Source organism: Anguilla rostrata, chromosome 10 (genome assembly GCF_018555375.3).
Source record: "Anguilla rostrata isolate EN2019 chromosome 10, ASM1855537v3, whole genome shotgun sequence".
Classification (NCBI taxonomy): Eukaryota; Metazoa; Chordata; class Actinopteri; order Anguilliformes; family Anguillidae; genus Anguilla; species Anguilla rostrata.
The window spans coordinates 12379584-12395548 of record NC_057942.1 but is presented as its reverse complement, the minus strand read 5'-3'; the positions used below and the strand labels follow the sequence as shown (position 1 = coordinate 12395548).

Genomic DNA, 15965 nt, shown 5'->3' with positions numbered 1-15965 from the left:
CTGTAGAACAGTTCCACTATTTTTTTCTTTGGGAAAATGCATTGCGCCTCGCGTGTGATCAACAGAGCACACCGAATGTGTTTCTTTTCTTTCTTTTTTTTAAGGAAAATGAAATCTTTCTCCCCCATCCGAAACCTTCTGCAGTCATGAACTGCCTCGTCGGATGATGAAAACACTGCTGGCGACCAGTGTTCTCACTTTCATTCCAACTGGAAAGGTTCTCCCCAGAGTATAATGTGCTCTTAATTGATCTGTAGTCTGATTGCCCATTTATCTGCAATGTGGCCTCAGAGGACAGATCATTTATGGCAAAACTGGACATGTGCCATGAAAAATTTACATCGACATTTCTTCAAGGTTCAGTTGGCAAATGACGCATTTTTTTAAATAATGCATAATGTGAGACAATTGTTTTGACTGACCGATCGATAGACTAAGAGGCGACATCACATGAATCAAGTGCAGAAAGTACGAACGTCTACGACCAAAGCAAGCCTCGAGCTTTGGAAATGACTGTCGAACAAGTCAGATGACAAAAGCAAAACGTGCATTCTGTTTTAAAATAAGCCGAGACAAAATCCTAAGTAGCCAGTCTTGCCAAATATTATATGCTGAAAAAGCCTCGTTGATTAAGAACTAGTTTTTGAGGGGGAAAACATACCTCGGGTCGAATTTGGGAAATACAAATATTTTAGTAAATCCTAAAAGCAGAGGGCATTAAAGTGACGGGGCATAGCATTTAATCGATAGCATTTCAAATGTACCGACGGGACATGGAAAACATATCAATCCAATATGCGGCTTACAGTCAAGCATGTACAGTACACTTGTAGATCTGTGGGACACTGACATTTTAAGGTTGGTTCACTGCACACTGAAATATTTGACCAACAGGATTACTCCACTCCAGCACCGTCAACATCATAAATCCTCACTGCCACCACAGTTCGTCAAATCCATACAGCGGATCCAATCATAAGAGGCACGGCTTTTTCTCATCTATGCAGGAGACCATGGAGCTCCTACGGGTAACAGTATTTTCCACTACACGTGTGATACTGGCTGGGCGCGAGCCAACCAGACCCCATGTCAAGTTCATGGACACCCAATGGCATCCAACCGTTCTTTATGGACACATTAAACAATATATTAATTAATTTGCAACGGGTCCAGTGTTACCCATTTTAAAATAAACTTATAGTAACTCCTTTGTTAATGTATGCAATTTTCCTTTTCAATCGATAAGAGGAAAATATGAATTACAGTATGAACTCAAAATTCAAAGATAATTTAACACAAGATTTATTTCCATTCTGGAGCAATCCTTCTTGCACACACACAAAACAGTATAAGATAAAAATAGGGCAACTGAAAATGGAAAATTTCCTTTAGATCTCACCAAGGACAGTGATGTCCTTGATGAACAAGTAGGCTTCTGTGGAACATAGAATTTAATGTCAGTACAGAGTTGGCACAATCTTTTGTTTGCCATATCTTTATCTAGTTTGGTTTTCGAATGTCTGCACTTTGTGCAATCTAAAATTATTCTCACTGGGACATAAAACAAAAAGCAATTAAAGAGGGGGAAAAACCAAATGAACCTTTCTTGAGACATTTCACCACGGAGATGTTTGTCCTTAACTGTCTCCTTTGCCTCTTCCTCTATCCATTATCCATCGCAGAGAACAAAGGCTACTGCGGGAGTGTGTGTGTGTGTGTGTGTGTGTGTGTGTGCGTGTGCTGTGTGTGTGCGAGCAACAGGGTGAGGTGTGCAGTTCAGTCCGGCCCATCACGTGAGGATGGTGTCGTCGATCTCCTCGGTGGACTCCGGCAGGCTGCAGATCTTCTTCAGGGAGCGGCGGTTACACTCTGACAGCAGGTCGTTGCTGGCCGAGTCCAGTATGGCGGTCAGGCTCTGAAACCACAAACAGCACGTCAGCGATCACTGAGCCCCGCGCACACGCCTATACGCACGCACACGCACGCCTATACGCACGCACACGCATGTGCACACGCACACGCACACAATTCACGCTATTCGGCGCCAAATACGCCATTTTCCCCACGAACAATGCATGACGAGTAAAATTTACGGTGATCACAGCACCAACTAATCTGCGAATGAGAAAAAAAGTGACAGACAGATAAGGAAAAATGTCGACTGGATTAAGGGGCCTGTGGTAATGACACAGCTGGTGGCGGTGGGAGGGGCTAAGGCCAGCGTGTGTGCCGGCAGGTGCGGGAGCCTGACCTGCATAAGCTCCTCCCCCTGCCGCAGTCTGAGCAGGCTGATGATGGTGTGCTCGCTCTGGGCCCGCACGCTGGTGTTCTTGTCCTTGGTGTTGTCCAGCAGGCTCTTCAGGAGCGGCTTGATGAGGCTGGGGTCCAGGGCGGGCGTGGCCGGGTCCTTGCACACCCACCACAGCACCCGTACCGCCGCCAGCCGGATGTCGCTGGACTGGTTCTGCAGACACTGTGGGGGGGTGAGTGGCATGTTAAGTGACCCGCCCCTGTATCGTCTGGCATGTGCAGTCATACCACCCCCCATAGGCCAGGCATTCTGAGGCCTTGGGCAGCGGCAGCACAATAAGCCACTGGAAATCTAAACGGTATCTGGGCGTATACATTTTAAAGGACCTCACCTTGACGAACTGTGTGATGATTCGGGGGGACACGCCAGCCGCTCCATTACTGTTGAGCTGGTGTTTCATCAGATAGCCCATAGCTCTGACCCCACTGGTGGCAATAGGAATCTATGGGGGGGCAGAGATGGCATAGATGAGAGAGGGAAAGGGAAAGGAGTAATGCAGGATGTTTTATAGATAGAGAAACCTGCACTTGTAGTGGTTGTGTCGTTCATCCGGCTCTGACGGCTCGCGGTTCGAGTCCGACCAGGAGCCCGCCCTCACCCTGTCCGCCGTGGCGCTGGCCAGGACGGCCTCCAGCACTGCCGCCCCGTACTCCTCCCCGCACAGCCGATCCGGCGCCGCCCGCACCGCGATGGCCAACGCCAGGCTCCGCCCGTGCCGCACCATCCAGTCCACGCCCGACATGTCCGCTGCGGATGGAGGGGGAAGCTGGTCACGTGGCCGCACCACCGCCGAAACAGCAGTGTGTGTGGTGACGTGCCATTTGGTACCGCAGCAGCAGTGTGTGTGTTGGGTTTATGGATATGAGTTTTTACCGTACGAACGGATGTGAGAACGTACGTGGTGTGTGATGTGTGTGGATGCGATTGTGTGTGTTCTGGGTATGGACATGTGAGGGCGCATATGTATGCATCACTGAGTGTTGCATTTGTGAATAGGTGTGCACTTGTGTGAACGGACATGACTATATTGTGTGCATGCATGTGGCAATGTGAGTTCTGGGTATGAATGTATAAGGATGTGTATACTGTGTATGTGTGTGTAAGTGTGTGCGTGTGAGAGTGTGTGCAGTCGTGTGCTCACCCAGCACATGCTGCTGAAGGACGCTCCTCAGCTCCTCCTCAGACAGGAAGGCGCAGAGCTCCCCGACGCAGCCGGCCGAGGACATGCGCGTGGCGTCCTGCGGGGAGCACAAGCGCGCAGTCAGGCGCAGTCAGACTCAGTCAGGCGCAGTCAGACGCAGGCAGACACAGTCAGGCACAGTCAGGCACAGTCAGACGCAGGCAGACGCAGTCAGGCACAGTCAGACGCAGTCAGACGCAGGCAGACGCAGTCAGGCGCAGTCAGGCGCAGGCAGACGCAGGCAGGCACAGTCAGACGCAGGCAGACGCAGTCAGACGCAGTCAGACTCAGTCAGGCGCAGTCAGACGCAGGCAGACGCAGTCAGACGCAGGCAGACGCAGTCAGACGCAGGCAGACGCAGGCAGACGCAGTCAGACGCAGGCAGACGCAGGCAGACGCAGGCAGACGCAGGCAGACGCAGGCGCTGCAGCGAGCGCCCGGGCCACGTCCCTCATGCGCTGCAGGATCCGAGCGCGCCCCCCTCACAAAGCCACATCCTGCCCAGAGCTCAGAGTCTGTCGGGCAGGATGTCAAGTGGAGACTGATCGCCACGGAAACAAAGCCACACGCTCGTACAAACGCACAGCAGCAGAGTCCCTTTGATCTCTCATTACAGCTTCATTACCATGAAATTACACGCCCAGTGAACAAGACCAGCACTTATCACTCATTCATAGTTCTGTATTTTCTATTAGGAATAATTCATAACATTTTCACATGGAATGTCTGTAAGCAATTTAGGGCAGATGAAACCACACCAGTGTGGAGAACTCAAGTGCATTATTATGCAACAGAAGTACTGAGAAAAATGTCAGTAAAAAAAAAGAAAAAAAAAGAGCACTACACTTCCTGTCATGCGATCAGAACCATAACCTAAACGGTAGAGTGCAGACTGCAGGGGTGCACAGAAAAGTGCCACAGGATGTTCTGCAGAAGGGGCTGTAGGGAAATGGAGTCTAGTTTGTCAAACATTTGAAAAATCTAAAGCTCTGGATTCACCTCTAATTACGCTCTCTCTGTATGGTCTTATGTGACACTATGTCCATTGAACAAACTCAATTTTTCTTGACTTTCACACATCGTACCTCATCGTGTCCCAGCATGCCGAGCAACGTGGTGGTGATGTTCTTGCGAATGGCTGGATCGACCTTTGACCCCGCGCCCTGGATCACAAACCTCAAAGCTTGTAGCATGGTTTCCCTGAGAGAGAGTGGAAATGGAAATCATAAAACAGACTAGCAAGCACAGCTCTGTCTGCACAATAAGAAACAATGCAGCTTTAACACTGCCAGAGCCAGCTACCAGCTAGCACCGCTACAAGGGCGGCGTGCGGTCAGGGCAGCCTGTGTGGTTGAGAGAAAACCACTCTTGCGCAAAACCTTCAGGGTTTCTACCCGCTCCCGTAAAGCACGTGCTGAGGGGGCCGGCCCCCCGCGGTTGACCTTTGACCTGGGCCTACCTGACGCCGGCGTCCTCGGCGTTGCGGATGGCGGCCAGCTGCTCAGTGAAGAGCGGGTCCACCTTGCTGTGGATGGACACCAGCTGGCCCAGCGCCTCGGCCGCCCGCAGCCTGACCGCCCGGCTCGTGTCCTGCAGGGCCTTCAGGAAGGTGGTCTGGAGCTGCGGCAGGAAGGGCTTCAGAGCCATGCCCACCTGGGGGAGGAGCAGCACAGACACAGAGCGTTAATACTGAGGGGGGGGGGGGGGGGGGGGGAGGGAGGGAAGAAGGAGGGAGAGAGGAGGGAGGGGGGAGAAAGAGAAAGAGAGACGGGGAGGGGTGGGGAGATAGGGAGGGAGAGGGAGAGGGAGGGAAATGGGAAAGAGAGAGAATAAAAGGAGAGCGGGAGGAAGAGACCCACCTTAGCCAGGAGCAGGGTGAGAGTCTCCAGCAGTGCGGTTTTGACGGTCCAGGAGAATCGGTCTCCCAGGATACGGATGAGGGGCCCGGTGATGTTGACCACGGAGGGCCTGAGGGCCTCGGGCGAGGTCAGCTTGATGACCCCTCCCAGCGCCCGCGCCGCCTCCTCCTTCTGCTCAGGGCTGCCCGTCAGCACGCCCTCTCTCAGCACCGGCAGGATGCAGGTCACGCCCTGACAGGCACAGCACAGACAAGGGCTCAGGCAGCTGTGCGGACGCCTCTGCCGGGACCTCAACTGTGTTCTTGTGGTCAGAGTGTGCTCTTATGGTCAGTGTGTGCTCTGAAGTGTGTTCTTCTGGTCAGTGTGTGTAAAGTGTCTTCTTTTTGTCAGTGTGTGCTCTAAAGGGTGTCCTTTTGGTCAGTGTGTGCTCTAAAGTGTGTTCTTATGGTCAGTGTGTGCTCTAAAGTGTGTTCTTATGGTCAGCGTGTGCTCTGAAGCGTGCTCTTACAGCCACAGTGTACTCCGAAGCGTGCTCTTATGGTCAGTGTGTGCTCTGAAGTGTGCTCTCATGGTCAGAGACTCACCTTCTTAGGCAGGCAGAAGCCGGGCAGATGCTGTCCCTTAGCCTCGGCGCCCGCTGAGCGGATGTCTCTGTGCAGGTCGTCGATCAGAGCCAGCTGGCTGCCCGCGTCCAACTTCTGCTCATAAAGCCACACACACAAGCTGGGTCAGCCTCACTCCTTACTCTCAACATGCAAGCATACACACGCACACGCGCACACACACGCACACACACACACACACACGCGCACACACACGCGCACACACACGCGCACACACACGCGCACATGCACAAGCTGGGTCAGCCTCACTCTACTCTCAACATGCAAACCTACACACACACGCACACACACACACAAAAAACCACACAGACAGACACACGCACGCACACACACACACATGCATGCACTCTGGAGAAAGCCGGAGTTACTATTCTTAAGACACGCATACCAAAACATGTCTACTTAACTCACTCCTCTCGAAGACACCGACACTCGCGCACACACACACACACACCTGACATACTGGCTGCTCATTTAATGAACGCATGACTAATGAATGAATGGGACTTCAAAGATCCCCTCGGGCTGTATTGATTTGCCTCAGGCAGCACTACAGTTTGAATAATGCAAGAACAACCCAGCGAGCCAGACACAGAAATATCAAACCCGGAATTCTGAAAACAGCACGCTGCTCATTATGTGTGTAAGCGATATACTTAGCGTGCACTCAAATAGTTCCACAACGTCAACATACGATACGGCAATTTGGGAAACCGAAAAACGAATTGATTTACGTGGCTCACGTTAGCTTATCCTAAATACAAACACACAGACTCTCTGGCCAGAAAATAGTAATAGTAATAATTCAACAGAGCAGATGTGCTTGCACACAATACAAGCGCGTCGGATCCGATGAACACTGAACATTCGGCCAGCACCAGGGGGATCATAATTCTGTAATTTGTAATCTTTGAAAAGGATAACATAACACTGCACTGAGGAAGGAACGTCTCGGCCCCTCTGTGGAGCATGCTAGCGCTAAAAGCGTTCTGTACCGCTCTGCATCACCTCTGTGGAGCATGCTAGCGCTAAAAGCGTTCTGTACCGCTCTGCATCACCTCTGTGGAGCATGCTAGCGCTAAAAGCGTTCTGTACCGCTCTGCATCACCTCTGTGGAGCATGCTAGCGCTAAAAGCGTTCTGTACCGCTCTGCATCACCTCTGTGGAGCATGCTAGCGCTAAAAGCGTTCTGTACCGCTTGCACCACCTCTGTGGAGCATGCTAGCGCTAAAAGCGTTCTGTACCGCTCTGTGTCACCTCTGTGGAGCATGCTAGCGCTAAAAGCGTTCTGTACCGCTCTGCATCACCTCTGTGGAGCATGCTAGCGCTAAAAGCGTTCTGTACCGCTCTGTGTCACCTCTGTGGAGCATGCTAGCGCTAAAAGCGTTCTGTACCGCTCTGTGTCACCTCTGTGGAGCATGCTAGCGCTAAAAGCGTTCTGTACCGCTCTGCATCACCTCTGTGGAGCATGCTAGCGCTAAAAGCGTTCTGTACCGCTCTGCATCACCTCTGTGGAGCATGCTAGCGCTAAAAGCGTTCTGTACCGCTCTGCATCACCTCTGTGGAGCATGCTAGCGCTAAAAGCGTTCTGTACCGCTCTGTGTCACCTCTGTGGAGCATGCTAGCGCTAAAAGCGTTCTGTACCGCTCTGTGTCACCTCTGTGGAGCATGCTAGCGCTAAAAGCGTTCTGTACCGCTCTGTGTCACCTCTGTGGAGCACGCTAGCGCTAAAAGCGTTCTGTACCGCTCTGTGTCACCTCTGTGGAGCATGCTAGCGCTAAAAGCGTTCTGTACCGCTCTGTGTCACCTCTGTGGAGCATGCTAGCGCTAAAAGCGTTCTGTACCGCTCTGTGTCACCTCTGTGGAGCACGCTAGCGCTAAAAGCGTTCTGTACCGCTCTGTGTCACCTCTGTGGACTGGATGCAGATGGTTCCACATCATTCAACAGCACTTCAGGTTTCCATTCAATTTTGCATTCAACCTTCCCACCAATCAAGGTGTCTGCTTCTGCCAGACTGGATCCCTGAAGTGCATGAGCGAACATGCTGGTCAGACGTAACACCTGTCGCTAGCGTTACGAGCTGTGTTAGGAGCGGCGCTAGCTCCCCGCGGCGCGCTAACCTTGGTGATGGAGTTGATGGTGTCCCAGCTCTGCTGCAGCACCTCGGGGTTGGCGTCGTTGAGCAGGCGTATGAGGCCCGACAGAAGGGTGCGGGTGTGGGCGCTGTAGTCCAGCCGCGTGCGGGCGAAGTAGGCGTTGAGGATGGTGACCGAGGCCTGCCGCAGGCCCGGGTCCGAGCCGCGCGTGGCCTCCAGCAGGTCCTCGATGATGATTCGCTGGCCGGCCTCGTCGTCCACGGACAGGATGACAGTCTGGCAGCTGCACAGCTCCTGTGATGAGGGGAGAGGGGAGGGACCCCGCTGCTTAACACGCCCACAAAGAGCAAACCACAAAGCCCTCATTGGCTGATCCCGCCCCATTGGGTTTGTGTGCGCAGTGACACCCGCTTGCAACAACGGCCAATCCTGGTGCTCCATTTACAGAGCAATGACATAAGGCTTGGCAGGGCTAGAAAGTGCATAAATATACCTAACGTGAAACATGCATTTGTCTAAATGGAGTTTAATGCAGAATTGTCCATCGGCCTTAAAGTTGTAGAATTGTCTAGGCGGGGTCTGTAGGTGTGGGTGTGGCCCTGGCTCTCACCTGCTGTCCCTCCTCGGTGCCCAGCTTGCCCTTGAGGGAGGACAGGAGGGCGGGCAGGATGACGCCCAGGTGGCGCGTCAGGGCGTCGCCCGCCACCGCCGACAGGAAGGCCAGGACGCGCGTGTTGACCGGGGGGGCCGTCAGCTGACAGAGAGAGAGAGAGAGACAGAGTTCACAAATCCAGCAGGGAAAAAAGAGTGCGCATCACAGCACCAGCCTGGCCCTCAGCACCAGACTGGCCCTCAGCACCAGACTGGCCCTCAGCACCAGCCTGGCCCTCAGCACCCGACTGGCCCTCAGCACCAGCCTGGCCCTCAGCACCAGCCTGGCCCTCAGCACCAGCCTGGCCCTCAGCACCAGCCTGGCCCTCAGCACCAGCCTGGCCCTCAGCACCAGCCTGGCCCTCAGCACCCGCGGTCAGACTGACGGGCTCACCTTGGGCACCAGGTAAGGCAGCACAGAGCGGCTCTTCACCGCCATCACCTGCTTCAGTCCATCAAGGGCAAACTCTGCAGTCTCCTCATCATCCTGGGAATGCACAAAGGCATGTACAGTCACACACATTCTCACACACACACATATATATATATAAATAATATACTTATACAAATTCACACAAGCACACACAAATTTACCATCCTCATGGTCTTCCAATAGAACATAAGCATTCAATTTTACCACCCGAATCTGTGGGCTCCATCTTAAACAAGGCTTGTTACCGCCATCATGCTGCTAATTTATTCTCATGGTCTTCCCATGCAACATAAGCATTCAATTTTACCACCCAAGTCTGCGTCTATAGTGCCGCGCACTGCAGACGATGGGCCAGTGGGGTTTCTCAGCGCAGCGCCCCCTACAGGCGCCCTCCTCTCTCACCAGCTGGCGGAGCAGGGCGGGCAGGATGTCGTCTAGCGCCTGGTGGCCGATGGTGGCGTGCAGCTGCTCGAAGGTTTTGGCGGCGGCCTCCCGCACCTCCTCCAGGGGGTCGCACAGCGCCTTGCGCACCGTGGGCACCAGGGACTCGGAGAACACCAGCACCTGCGGGACAAGCTCGTCAGCGCGGGCGGCCTTCAGTGTGCCGGCCTCTAGACCACCGCTGGGCTCCAGTTCATTAAATATGCGCGCTACACATTCACAACTTTAGGACAAACTGCGCGAACATCAAACTACACTTGTGGTGCATCTGCACAAAAGGGCAACCAAATCTGTTCAGAGCACAGCCACAAAATTATCGTGTCAGCGAGGTCCATTTTAACAGATCAATATCAAAATTGTGGAATCCATGGGACAATTTACACAATTCCCAGTTACTGACATCACTTGTGGTTTTTGTACAGTAAACCTGGCCATATGAATCGAGCATATATGAAAAGGTACATATATAGCCCCTTTACTGGGTGAACATGCAAGGGAGACTGTTATTCTCTCCAAGCCCTCCCTTGTGTAATGTGAGCAGCGATCCTGCACTGCAGCTCTGGTACGGTCAGTGGCGGCCGCGGCGGGCGACTGACCGCGTCCTTGCTGGTGGACTTCATGATCTCGCTCAGCCCGATGCACACGCCCTGCCGCTCGTCGCTCTTGTCCGAGCGCAGGCCCTCCTCCAGGATGGGGATGATTTCCGGAAGGATCTTCTCCCCGAGCTTCCGCACCAGGTCTCCAAGCGTCCGCGCCGCGATCTGAGACAGCGGACCGGGGGGTACAGAGTCAGCACAGAGACACAGATAAGACGTAGAGAGCACAGCATATTCAGATAGACAGATGTACAGGCAGACATACGAGCCTGACCAAGCTTTAAAGAAAGCGAAAGAAAGATAAAGGGGGAAAGAACTAAAACATTTAAGGCATTCACAACAAAGCTCAGCACTTTTAACCCTTTGAAGAGTAGGTTCCTTGGAATGTTTTTTTCAAAATTCTCAGTGTTCTAGAACTCCATTGCTTTCAATTACCCATGGTGACTGTGACATCAGCAGTAGAATGTTCAGTTAAGAACATTCTAATCACAAATTCATACTCTTATACCTTGAACACTGAACAGCACAGAGAGGGAGGGAGAGAGAGAGCACAGAAGAAGTGTGGGCGTTAGGGATCAGGTGGGGGCAGGTAGGGGGCATGCGGGGGCGACCGGGGACAGGTGGGGGCAGGCAGGGGCAGGTTGGGGAGGTTGGGGGCAGGTAGAGGCAGGTGGTTGGGGGTACCGTTCTCTTGTCGGGGCAGGTGGAGGCCAGGAAGCCCAGCAGCAGGGTGAAGAGGGTGGGCAGGATCTCGCGCAGGGTGCGGGGCGTGTTGGACACCACGATCTTCCACACGTGGAGGGAGGCCTGCCGCACCACCAGCTGGGTGTCGGAGCGGCCCATGTACAGGCCCGACAGGACCCGGTTCCTCCGCTCGGCGCCCAGAGCGCCGATGATCGCCTGCGCCGCCACGGGAACACCGAATTACATCCTCCCGCCAGGTTACACACCAACAACAACACACGCTACACACTGCACACTGCACACTGCACACTGCACACTGCACACTGCACACTGCACACTACACACTACACACTACACACTACACACACTCTAAGCATTCTCTACCTCCATGTATCTGAAAGCAAAATAGACTGGGTAGTTCTGCACCCCTGTAACATGCTGACTGAGGTTTGTAACTCAGTGATAAGACCTCAACAATGATTGTACATTCAAACACTCAGTGCTCATTACTTAGATATTTTCACACCCATCTCAAAGGCACCAATCTCTCGCATAAGGGGTGTGTCTGCATTAGTGTTAGAGGGGCACCTTGTTGGACTGCGCAGTGCCGAAGTTGTCGTCCTCAGAGGCCGTCTCTGTCGTCATCTTGCCTGTCACTCCAGAGATGTGGAAGAGCAGGTCGCCCAGCAGCTGCACCGAGCTGAACCTGAGAGGGACAGAGTCTGAGTGTGGCTGACAGACTGTGTGTGTGTGTGTGTGTATATTTATGTGAGGGGATGTGGTGTATGTGGAAATGTGTGAGGAGTGAGTCTGTATATATGCACAAGTGTATGTGTGTGCGTGTGCGGGTTTGTGCGTGTGCATATTTATGTGAGAAGATGTGGTATATGTGGACATGTGTGAGAGAGTGAGTGTGTGTATGTGTACATGTGTGTACGTGTGTGTAAGCGTGCCGCAGAGCGGTACCTGATCCTCCACAGGTCGTTGAACAGGCCCTGCTCCAGCTCGGGCAGCAGCAGGGCGATGGCGGTCTCGGCGTACATGCTGATGATGCGCTGGCCCGCGCGCAGCGCCGTGTCCCGCACGTACTCGTTCTCATCCGCCAGGGCCTGGGGCGAGCGAGAGAGGGGTTCAGACGGGGACACGAAAGAAACAGAAATTAAAGTTTAAAATGTAATCTAAATTCAAAGAGAAACATGGAAGAGGGGATTAAGAGTGTGAAGGACAGACAGAAAGACCATTTCTGTGCGTTTGCTGTACTCGACTGTACACAACTTTTGTAAGAAAACGCATTTACATCATGTGACAGGAAGCTGCGCTGAACAGAGGGAGAGGAAGAGCGGACAAAAGAGGGAAAAGGGAGAAAAGAGAGGGCCTACTTTCAGAATGCAGGGGATGATGGGGCCCACGTAGGGGGTGAACTTGTCCCCGAAGGTCAGGGGGAGGTAGATGAACATCATGATGTATCCGTCGCGCACGTGGGAGGCGATGTCCACCTTGCTGGCCGTCTGCACCACGTCCGGCATCAGCTTGTCCAGCTTCTCCACGCCCAGCCCCGCCATCACCTCAGCCAGCCCTGGGGAGGCCAACGCGGGCCGGTTAGCTCAGACCGTCGGGTAACGATGCCCTCTGCTGGCGGTCACGGGAACTGCAGGCGGGGCCTACCTTGCGCGGCGCCGGACCGATCCACGGAGCTCTGCTCGGAGGCCAGGGTCTCCATGAGCCAGGGCAGCAGGTCCTCGAAGCACGACTCGCCCATGCCCTTCACCATGGCTCCCAGGGCTTTGGCAGACACCGTGCGCACCTGGGGGAGGGCGGGACCATCGGCGTGTTAGCCCAATGAAGAGCAGGCTTTTCAGATTTTTTTTCCCCCCCGGTGTTCTAGAACTCCATTGCTTCAATCATCCTTTGTGATTGTTACATCATAATTGGAATGTTCCGTTAAGAACATTCTAATCGCATATTTGTGACCTAAAGGGTTAAATATGCAGCACATCCATGGATTTACCGGAATCCCACATCACAGCTTCCAGCTCTGTTTAAACACTACATCTCATTCAGAGGCTCGGATTACAGTAGCCGGTCACAGCAGCTCCCAGAGCGGGGGGTCATATGATCTGGACTGATGATGACATAATCTATAAGCAGCGAGGGAGTGAGAGAGAGAGAGAGACGGTGGCGTACAGACCTCAGGCACAGGGTCCAGCAGGGAGGCCTTGAGCCCTGGGATTACACTGGGCAGGTAGGGTGACAGGTCCTGTAGAGGAGAGAGGAGGAGGGTTTCACCAGAACCAAACAGACAATTCAAATACACAAGCATGCAATGAAATCATATACAGCACAGCTGCTAATGAACACAATGGTGTGATCTTCCATTTATGTGCTACTGTTGTCGTATATAAATGTTTTTGCAGTGTTTGGTTGTCTGTGCAGGCTGGCTGTACATGGACAGTAACCCGTTAGGGGGGAGGAGGGTGGGCGCACCTTCTGGTCGGTCAGGGAGTACATGTTGCCGATGATCTGGGCGGCCATCTTGCGGGTGTCGGTGGAGCGGTCCTGGAAGGCTCTCTGGACGATGGGCATGATGAGGGCGAGGGATGGGGCGTCGATGAAGTGGACGAACTTGGTGTCCAGCAGCGTCTGGAGGCAGTGGTGCGTCTTGCGGGACGGGTCGGTGAGCGCGTCCAGCAGGATGGGGGTGATGGCTGGGGGGGGGGGGGAGGGGGCAGAAAAACAGGAATGGTCACTCCCAGCTGGGGGGAGATGATTCACTCTCAGATGTGCTCAGGTCAGAGCTTCACAGCTGCAGACAATTCACCAATCCCCTGGACGGCAGTGAAAGCACACGGCTGCAGATTTATGTGGTGCAGGCAGAACTAATCGATTCAGAGCGGCTTTATTTTCCTCGTGGGGTAAACGACTCGCGGTGCGGCCTGCCTCCCGGGTGTGGGCTCCACCCCTGGTTTCCCAGCATGCCGCGGGGCGGCGGCGCTCTCACCCAGGATCTCGGGGTTGCGGATGACGGAGCCGATCTGCCGGAGGGCCTGCTGGCCGGCCTTCTGCACCTTGACGTGGGAGTCGGTCAGCACCTCCGTCAGCTTGGGCACGATGCTGGGCAGGCAGGAGGACAGCTGCTTGGGGGCGCAGTACGCCATGGCGCCCAGGAGCTCCACCGAGCCTGCGGGGCGAGCGCAAGGGGGGGGGGGGGAGGGTTAGGGACGGCTCGAAAGCAGCGAGAGGAGCTTGTTTAACCTGGCCCTAATGGTGGAGCTGAGTGAGGGGTCTTAGCTGACTCTGGTGGTGTTGAGGCAGTGTGAGGGGTCTTAGCTGACTGGTGGTGTTGGGGAAGTGTAAGGGGTCTATGTTGACTCTGGTGGTGTTCAGGCAGTGTGAGAGGACTCAGCTGACCGTGGTGGTGCTGAGACAGCGTGAGGGATCTTTGTTGACTCTGGTGGTGTTGGAGCTGCATGAGGGGTCTAGGTTGACTGGTGCTGTTGGGGCAGTATGAGAGGTCGAAGCTGATTCGGGTAGTGTTGAGGCAGTGTGAGGGGTCTAAGCTGATTCGGGTGGTGTTGAGGCAGTGTGAGGGGCCTGTAGCAGTTCCCTCACCAGCCTTGGTTCTCCAGGACTCCTCCTCCAGGGCCACCAGCAGGGAGGGGAGCACCAGCTTCACCCCGTGAGCACTCAGGTTCCTCATCACCGCCTTGGCACAGTCATCAGCCGCCTGGGGAAGCAGGAGAGAACGCCCACATGATGAAGTGCACAGGCTTGTGTGTGTGTGTGTGTGTGTGTGTGTGTGTGTGTGTGAGTGTGTGAGTGTGTGAGTGTGTGTGAGTGTGTGTGTGTGTGAGTGTGTGAGGTGGTGTATGGTGTGTGTGGTGGTGTAGAGTGTAGTGTTTGTGTGGTGTTGTGTGTGTGTGTGTGACTGTGTGGTGTGCGCATGAGTGTGTGTGTGTGTGTCTGTGACTGTGTGGTGTGCGCATCAGTGTGTGTGTGTGTATGTATATAAGTGTGTCTGTGTGTGGTGTGTACACAGAATGAGCCTCACCTCTCTCACATACTGGTTTCCGTCTCCGAAGCAGAGCAGCAGGTGGGGCAGGACGTGCACCACGTAGGGCTCAAAGAGCTTCCCCAGCATGTTACACAGCATCTCAAAGGCAAACAGGGCCCCTGTGGGGAGGAACAACACGCATTAGAGATAAAAGAGCAGGGCTTTACACAGACACACACACACACACGTCAGTGCTGTAGAGTAGGGCTTTACACACACACACACACGCGTCAGTGCTGTAGAGTAGGGCTTTACACACACACAGAGTTACACACACCCCGTTACAGTGCTACAGAGCAGGGCTTTACACACACACGCACACATGCGCACGTACGCACTTTACAAAACGAAACAGACACGGGTGCAGTAACCAGCACCAGCTGGCACCAGCACAAACAGACCGAGAGAGTGGCAGACACACACAGAGAGATACTGGCAGAAACACAGAGACAGAGATACAGCAACAAACAGAAAGAGCTCAGGCATGAACACAAAAACACGAAGGAGAAAAACAAATGAGGACAAGCATAAGGAAACAACGAGAAGCCCCTCCCCCACGGGAAGCCCCTCCCCCGTGACTGACCCTCTCGGCGCCTGAAGTTCTTCTTGTCCTGGATGGCGTCGGTCAGCGTGGTCATGATGTCCTGCTGCTTGAGCGCCAGGATGCCCAGGCCCTTGACCAGGCCCGCCAGCCCGTAGGCCGCGCCCTTGCGCTCCGCGTACTTGTCGCTCTCCAGCAGCAGCAGCAGGAGGTTCTGGACCATCCCCCCCGCGTCCTCCTTAATGGCGGGCACCAGCGGGGGCAGGCAGCCCGCCACGGACTCCTGGACCTGAGGGAAGGAGGGGGAGACACAGGGAGAGAGAGGGAGTTACTTCCACTTTTAAACCAACCCAAAAATACCTTCACAACAAACAGGACAAACACAACAGAAATCACTTATCAGGCCATTTTCCTTCAGGGAAGAAAGAGAGAGAAAGAAAGAGGGTCAGAGGAGAAGTCACCTGTGTCCATTCTGACCAATCGGAGTCATAAGACGAG

At 54.0% G+C, this 15965-nt stretch overlaps 1 protein-coding gene across 1 annotated transcript in view; it reads right to left on the bottom strand.

Annotated features, from left to right (window-relative positions):
• Positions 1 to 1286: 1286 nt before the first annotated feature.
• gcn1 (GCN1 activator of EIF2AK4) overlaps positions 1287 to 15965 on the bottom strand; it is a 31642-nt gene continuing 16963 nt past the window's right edge. The window contains exons 34-58 of the mRNA XM_064354173.1: positions 15510 to 15756; positions 14924 to 15045; positions 14485 to 14599; positions 13874 to 14053; positions 13360 to 13580; positions 13064 to 13132; positions 12541 to 12679; positions 12255 to 12451; positions 11842 to 11984; positions 11464 to 11581; positions 10876 to 11091; positions 10192 to 10356; positions 9557 to 9718; positions 9116 to 9208; positions 8681 to 8824; positions 8095 to 8364; positions 5935 to 6048; positions 5351 to 5581; positions 4951 to 5144; positions 4577 to 4691; positions 3453 to 3549; positions 2910 to 3058; positions 2643 to 2753; positions 2252 to 2473; positions 1287 to 1915 (exon numbers count right to left, since the gene is read on the bottom strand). Coding sequence (XP_064210243.1) covers positions 1790 to 1915; positions 2252 to 2473; positions 2643 to 2753; positions 2910 to 3058; positions 3453 to 3549; positions 4577 to 4691; positions 4951 to 5144; positions 5351 to 5581; positions 5935 to 6048; positions 8095 to 8364; positions 8681 to 8824; positions 9116 to 9208; positions 9557 to 9718; positions 10192 to 10356; positions 10876 to 11091; positions 11464 to 11581; positions 11842 to 11984; positions 12255 to 12451; positions 12541 to 12679; positions 13064 to 13132; positions 13360 to 13580; positions 13874 to 14053; positions 14485 to 14599; positions 14924 to 15045; positions 15510 to 15756 — 3960 coding nt within the window. The 3' untranslated portion in view covers positions 1287 to 1789. The remainder of the gene's footprint in view (positions 1916 to 2251; positions 2474 to 2642; positions 2754 to 2909; positions 3059 to 3452; positions 3550 to 4576; positions 4692 to 4950; positions 5145 to 5350; positions 5582 to 5934; positions 6049 to 8094; positions 8365 to 8680; positions 8825 to 9115; positions 9209 to 9556; positions 9719 to 10191; positions 10357 to 10875; positions 11092 to 11463; positions 11582 to 11841; positions 11985 to 12254; positions 12452 to 12540; positions 12680 to 13063; positions 13133 to 13359; positions 13581 to 13873; positions 14054 to 14484; positions 14600 to 14923; positions 15046 to 15509; positions 15757 to 15965) is intronic.